At 40.3% G+C, this 7,684-nt stretch overlaps 1 protein-coding gene across 1 annotated transcript; it reads left to right on the plus strand.

Annotated features, from left to right (window-relative positions):
* Positions 1-1,844: 1,844 nt before the first annotated feature.
* LOC123168825 (uncharacterized) lies at positions 1,845-3,367 on the plus strand. Its single transcript, XM_044586689.1, has 2 exons — positions 1,845-2,627; positions 2,713-3,367. The coding sequence occupies exons 1-2, from the start codon at positions 2,262-2,264 to the stop codon at positions 3,067-3,069; spliced, it is 723 nt and encodes a 240-aa protein (XP_044442624.1). The 5' UTR covers positions 1,845-2,261; the 3' UTR covers positions 3,070-3,367.
* Positions 3,368-7,684: the final 4,317 nt, after the last annotated feature.

Below are 7,684 nucleotides of genomic sequence, written 5' to 3' on the forward strand. Positions count from 1 at the left end.
CAGAAACAAACTGAACTCCCTGGTTGACCTCGCCTCGACCATCATCGACCCCTACTACATGAAGATGAAGAATGAGAGCAAGAAGGACAAGAACACCTGGCATAGTGTGTGGCATGAGAGACTGTATAAACAACATGTCTAGTACGCGATAGATGACTAGACGATCGTTTCTCCTACTTTAGAATGCATGCAATTGTTTATTGAGGTGTGTGTGAATGATCTGTATAGTCACTTATGTAATAGGATGTTTATTTTTGTTATATATACTAGCAAACATGCCTGTGCGTTGCAACGGGAGAATAAAACACATGCTTCTAGCATAATAAACATGACTTATGTCCATGATATCTATTTTAACATACCGCCTCATCCATGTTATTGCTTATCCTCATTCCCGCCTTCATCAACTATGATCGTGGTGTCCATCTGATCACATTTCGTCCATACACGGCCAATCCCATGGTGACGATCTCGGCCACCGCCTAAACCCTAAACCCACTCACACTTGCCACTGAACCACACCATCACAAAGTGAATTCTAATAGTTTTAAAACTAATCAGTGAGCTGGACATGACGTCTGCCCTTCCCGTTGCAACCTACACCTAGTCACACACTATCCCTCCTATGCCCCATGCACTTTAAAATAGTATATTAGTTTTCAAAATGCACCGATATTCTTTAAAAAATTATAATCTTTTTAAATCACATGGACTTCTTACAAGAGAATGGATATTTTTTAATTACGATTTTTTAAATCACATGGACTTCTTAAAAGAGGATGTATATTTTTTTAATTACGATTTTTAAGCATGTGAACACTTTTTAGAATAACAGAAACGTTTTCTTGCAGAAAAGGGTGAACAATTTTAAAATTATATGAATATTAGTTTAACACGTGACAACTTTTCTTAAAACTTCGCAAAATAAATTAAAATGCACGAACGATTCCTAATAATTACACATCATTTTTCAGAAGGCAAAAACATTTTAAATATTAATTTCTGATCGTACTATTTCCTTTTTGTCCCTAGCAAGAACGGATTTTATTCTTTCCTTCTCCGACATGAGAGTTTTAATCTTTCTCTTAATTCCATTCCTTCCAGCCTGATATTATTCCTCTTAATTTCTTTCCTTCCTTAAGGACACACCATATTACTATTCTCTTAATTGCTCCTATCTCGTTTATTATGCACTGTATGAATCGGGATCAGTTGGGACAATTTATTTTATATGTTACTTTACTGGATGTGCAAGCATATATGCTTTCGTCTCGTGTGCCCTGACATGTGTATAGATGTTAGTGTAACATTATCTAATTCTTCTCCATGTATGTATGGTGTTTTTTTAGTAGCCAGTCATTATGAGTTCATGAGGGACATCAACACAGGAGAGTGGAGTGAAGTGGTTAATGTTTGGTTCGGCGAGCGGATGGAGAGGAATATATAAAGGGTCGGGTGAGACAGCGTGGGCCGGGTCTGACGTGGAGGACGCGCCCGGGCACCCCCATATCCGGCCCATATTTAGGCTATATGAGGGTGCCGTTCGGCCCGGGCGTTTGAGACCCGTTTCAGGCGCCCGTCTAAGTCGAATTTTCGTGACCTGTCAGTGACTAACTGTCCTGAGACGGATTGAAGATGTTCGGCTGTAAATGCTCTAACACTTTCGCGTGATGGACTCGGATATTTTTATCGGTGCGTGAAGGATCCAAAGTATTAATTTTGCAAAGGAAAAACATCCAAACTACAAAAAGCAGGAATTTTTTTAAATGGCAAACAGAAAAAAAATAGGAATTGTGACATGTGTGCACGCTAGTCTAAAGATAAAGCTAGCCACACACGCGTTAGCTGGTCTAGAAGAAACCAGCAGCCGCGTCGGTAGTGCTCCTTGGAGTTGTCGCTCGCAATCCTCGGTTTCTCTTCCGTGATGGCAGTTGTCCACAACCGGACCTCCCCTGGGTCACGCCGCCCCTGCCGCCTACACCCACTGCCGCGCCGCACGCCGCTGGATCTCCACCCCCACCCTCCCCGCTCCACTAGATCCCCGCACGCCGCACCACCCCCGGCCATGGGCGCTGGCTACCCGCCTCCCCCTCCACCAGCTCCCCCGGATCCCCGCACCACCCGGCCATGGCGATGGCTGCTCCCCCCGCTGGGAATCCCCGCTCCTCCGGCCATGAAGGGCTCCTCTAGCTCCGGTCGTGCACTCCAGCACCGACAGCCACGGTCGTACTCGTGTAATTCAACAGCGACCCCACCATCGGATGGGCGGCCATGGCATGCCGACATGCCGTCCCAGCGCAAGTCCTTTTCTCTGTATCTTGACCCCGGACCATTTTTCCTGTATCTTCAAATTGGCTCTCTCCCCTCTCTTTTTTGGATTTCACGCTTCTCTTTCCTCTTCAACTGTTCGTGACCTTCCTCCCAGGTCTGCTTCCGCATTTTTGGTTGGTGAAGCATACCATCGTTCTTTGTTTCAATCCAAATCAGACATGGGTCGGTCTCGCGCGCGAGCACGGCAGCCCCTGAGCAACATTTCGATGCTCGCACTTCCTAGGAACCAGGAGCCCCACGACCGCTTCCCTTTCTTCAGCTCGCTGCCGAGCGTCTCCAGCCAAGACGTGACATTGGTGAGCCCTCCCCTTCTTCCTCCATCTCTCTTCTCTCTCCCGTTCTTTTCTCTAAAAGCTCTCTCTATCTTTTATTTTTCTGCAGAGAGATGGCCATGGCCGCCCGATGTCGGAGCGCCGCCGGCCAAGGACCCGCCGGCATCTAGACCCCCTCCACGCCATCTCCATCTCACCGGAGACCTGCACCAAGTCCCATCCAGCGCCTTCGCCACCCTTCGGCCCCCGCCCCGTAGCTCTGCAGCCCGAGCGCTTCAACCGACTTGTGCCTGAAGCAGAGGAGAGGAGCTCCCTGCCACGAGCCTCTCCGGCGTTGGCAAACCAGCAGGCTGACCCCGCCTCCTACCTTTTTTTCCGCCGCGACGCATCACCCCTTCGCTGTCTCCTACGGCGTGGACGCCGACGGCAAGTGGTGGCCGGTACCCGGCGGTGGAGAACGCGGTGAAGCAGTTTAATTAAGGATCGCGGGTAGGATTGTAACTAATGCAGGGTTGTTTTTGTAAAAATGAAGCATTTTCTGATATACCCACTTAAAATAGGATGGCGGGTTGAATTCTAATAAATGGAGGGACTTTTCTGCAAAAAGGCTGACGACGTACGGGCAGAAACCCATTTTTGTTTATTATTAGGTAAAGATATACATGTTATTCTTCTGTAGACACCCATTTTTGTTTATTATTAGGTAAAGATATACATGTTATTCTTCTGTAGATAGAGCAAATCACACGGTTTATTAGCAACAATCGTTTGTGTTATTATTGGTCTTCGCACACATTTCTGATTACGGACCTGTTTGCCGTGTATCGCACACATCTTGTTCAGTTGAACCGTTTCCATTGTGTTGCCTAATTACACACAGTTCATCCTAGTGAACCGTATGTTGTATATCTCACACACCTTCATCCGGCTGTCCGTTTCTTTTGTTCCTCCTCATTGCAAACAGTTAATTGAACTGAACTGTATGCCCTGCATCGCACATGCAACTAAAATCTGAACCGTGTTTGATGCATCTGTCATGGCAAACGTTTTGAAACTTTTTTTGACGGTTTTTTTACACCACAGTTTGCGATTATGGCATCGCATACAGTTTCGTCGAAGGGTCTCTGATCATAGTGTCGCGTTTGGACCATCATGTAGTAGTGATCACATATTCTTTTCTTTTGTAGCATGGACATTTGAACTTTTATATGATTCAAAGCAATAGTTTAATTTTGACATGAAGATTTCAATACTCAAGCATATCAACAAGCAACCATGTCTTTCAAAATATCAACACTAAAGCAAGTTATCCCTAGCCCATTATACACAATCATTGATCCATTCATGAAACATATTCGTATATTAGCTACACCCAATGCTCAAGTACAATCATATTGCCCCTTAGTTGGTGCTTTATAAGAGAAGATGGAGACTCAAAATAAAAATTGCATAACATATATAGAAAGGCCCTTCGCAGAGGGAAGTAGGGATTTGTAAAGGTGCCAGAGCTCAAAGCGAAAAAGATAGAGATAAAACATTTTGGGTGGCATGCCTTTACTGTCAACGAAAACGATCGAGTAGTTCCCAATAATTTCCACGCTAGATATATCATAGGCGGTTCCCACACAGAAAATAAATTGTATTCCTTTTTCCACCATACTTTCACATTCCACGGCTAACTGAATCCACGGGTGCCATCCATACCAACACTTTTCAAGGAATTTATTATTTGACAACATAAAGGAAATTCATTTTCTTTCTTTTTAGGACTGGGCATCCCTAATACCTTTGCTGTACTGTCGTGCAATGACAAGTGAATAAACACTCATCTTGAGAATAACACATCTAGCATAGGAACATATCATCCACCCCCTACCGTTTCATGAGCGGTACGAGCACACAAAAAGGAAATTTATTTTGAAGATTAGAGATGGCACATAAATATTTGCTTAGATAGGAAAAAGAATACCACATATAGGTAGGTATAGTGGACTCATATGGCAAAAACTGGTTTAAAGATTTTGGATGCACAAGTAGGCTAGCAAAAGATTGAGAAGCATCCAATCAAGAAACAAAAAATATCATAAGCGAGCATTAAGCATAACTAACACCGAATAATGCACCACAAGTAGGATGTAATTTCATTGCATGACTATTGACTTTCGTGCTTGCATAGGGAATCACAAACCTTAACACCAATAATCTTACTAAAGCATAATTACTCATCAACATGACTTACATATTATATCATCATATCACAAAACTATTACAAAGAATCAAGTTTATTTTGTCCAATGATCTTCATGAATTTTTTTATTATATCCATCTTGAATATCTATCACTTTGGAACTAATTTCATATGTTGCTTTTGATAGCTCAAAAAAATCTAAGTGAAGAACATGAGCATAAAAAGTTTCTTCTCTCAAAATAATTTAAGTGAATAATGAGAGAATTTCTTTTAAAAAAAATTACTAACTCTTAAATAAATATAAGTGAAGCATCAGAGCATTTCTTCAAAAATACTAAAGCACACCATGCTCAAAGAAGATATAAGTGAAGCACTAGAGAAATTCCATAGCTCAAAAAGATTTAAGTGAAGCATAGAGAGCAATTCTAACAAGTCATACCATAATTTTGGCTCTCTCAAATAGGTGTGTCCAGCAAGGATAGATGACACAAAATAAAAAGCAAAACAAGCAAAGACTCATATCATACAAGACGCTCCAAACAAAACTCATGATATGCGACGAATAAAAATATAGTTCCAAGTAAAATACCGATGGTCGTTAGAAGAAAGAGGGGTTGCCACTCGGGCATCCCCAAGATTAGTTGCTTGCTTCTCTTCTAGATGATAGCTTGGGATGCCATGGGGCATCCCCAAGCTTAGGCTCTTCTTACTCCTTATTCCTTCATCCATCATGATCTCACACAAAACTTGAAAACTTCAACCACACAAAACTCAACAAAACCTTCGTGAGATCCGTTAGTATAACAAAGCAAATCACTACTCTAAGTACTATTCCAAACCCATTCATATTTTATTTTTGCATTATATCTACTGTATTCCAACTTTGCTATGGCTCATACCCCCGATAGAGTCCATAGATTCATCAAAATAAGCCCACAACGCAAAGAAAACAGAATCTGTCAAAAACATAACAGTCTTTAGCAATCTGAAAACTTCGAATACTTCTGTAACTCCAAAAATTCCGAACAATTAGGACAACATGGGAAATTTGTATATCAATCTTGTGTAAAAAATTCAGAATTTTATCACGCTTCTGTGATTTTTAATAATTCTGTTACTGGCGCGCAAAGTTTCTGTTTCTCCACAAGATCAAATCAACTATCACCCAACATGATCCCAAAGGCTTTGCTTGGCACAAACACTAATTGAAGCATAAAAACACAATAATAATAGTAGCATAATTGTGCAAACACTCAAGAACAGAAAGAAAATGGCAAAAATAAAATTTATTCATTGGGTTGCCTCCCAACAAGCGTTATGGTTTTATGCCCCTAGCTAGGCATAATAATTTTAATGATGCTCACATGGAAGACCGGAATTGAAGCACAAAGAGAGCATAATCTAGCATATGACAAAAACATTTAAATCTAACATAATTCCTATGCATAGGAATTTTATAAGCAAACAAAGTATCATGACAAGAAATATCTAACATATGCAAAGGAAATGAATAAAACATTGAATATCAACATAACGAGAGGAAATTTAATAACATTAAAATTTCTACAACCATATTTTCCTCTCTCATAATAATTACAAGCAGGATCATAATCAAATTCAACAATATAACTATCACATAAAGTATTCTCTTCATGATCCACATGCATGCCAAGTTGACACTCTTCCAAAATAGTGGGATTATCATCAAATAAAGTCATGACCTCTCCAAGCCCACTTTTATCAAAAATTTCATAACATTGAACACTCTCCAAATATGTGGGATTATTTTTAGCTAAAGTTGACACTCTTACAAACCCACTTTTAATATTATCGCAAGCAAATTCATCATGAGGTTTAAATAAATTTTCAAGATCATAAGAATCATTATCACCACAATCATGATCATTGCAATAAGTAGTGGACATAGCAAAACAAGCATCCCCAAGCTTGGGGTTTTGCATATCACTAACTCAATTGAAATTAATAGAATTTGTGGTAAAATCATTGCAATCATGCTTTTCATTCAAGGAGCTATCATTAATCACTTCATAAGTTTCTTCGGCACAATTTTCAGATTCAAGTATCTCAAGCAAAACTTCATAAAGACAATCTAGTGCACTCAACTCACTAGCAATTGGTTCATCATGATTGGATCTTTTAAGAATATTAGCAAGTGGATGAGCATCCATATCAATAGATTTTTAGCAAGCGAAGATGCAAGCATATAGAAGGCACACTGCAACACAAGTAAACAAAAGATCGAACGAGAAAGAGGGCGAATAAAACGGCAAATTTTTTGTAACATCCCAAATTTTCAATTTGGTATGCTATACATAGATCATCATTGCATATCATGTTTTATTGCATTTTGACAAATCCTCGACAAATCCTAAGCAACTCAAGGACCCTCGGAGAGAGTTGGGGATTTTCTCGAATTCTCATATTTGATTTTCATCAAATAATAAGACGAGGATTTTGGTTTTAATTATTTTCTCTCCGGAAAAATATTTCATTTTAAAAATAAATGAGAGGAGAAAATATGACTTCTCCAAAACAATTGAAATACTGGAGGTAAAATGTTAAAATCATTTATTGGAATTTATTTGCAATTTTTATTGCATTAAAAATATTGCATGTTTTCAAAATATTTATTTTGTGTTAAAACAATGTTCACCCTATTCTAGATTTTCTAACTAGACGGGAAAAATTTATTTTATATTTTTTGGACTTTTATTTATTTTTCTATGAATTATTTTCCGCGGAACGTTTAAAAAAAAACTATGCGCGCCCACCGGGCCGAGCCCAGCCGCGCCAGGCCGCCGGCCCACCCCGCGCCCCTCTCCTTCCCCAGCACGCCGCCGCGCCGCCGTGTCCGCCATGGACATGGGAGCCG

Source organism: Triticum aestivum, chromosome 7D (genome assembly GCF_018294505.1).
Source record: "Triticum aestivum cultivar Chinese Spring chromosome 7D, IWGSC CS RefSeq v2.1, whole genome shotgun sequence".
Lineage (NCBI taxonomy): Eukaryota > Viridiplantae > Streptophyta > Magnoliopsida > Poales > Poaceae > Triticum > Triticum aestivum.

What these genes read in the sequence shown, in the direction of transcription:
- LOC123168825 (XM_044586689.1), top strand. Translation starts at nt 2,262, where the DNA reads ATGGGCGGCCATGGCATGCCGACATGCCGTCCCAGCGCAAGTCCTTTT. An exon ending in CCAGCCAAGACGTGACATTG is followed by an intron (nt 2,628 to 2,712) that starts GTGAGCCCTCCC and finishes ATTTTTCTGCAG; the next exon opens with AGAGATGGCCATGGCCGCCC.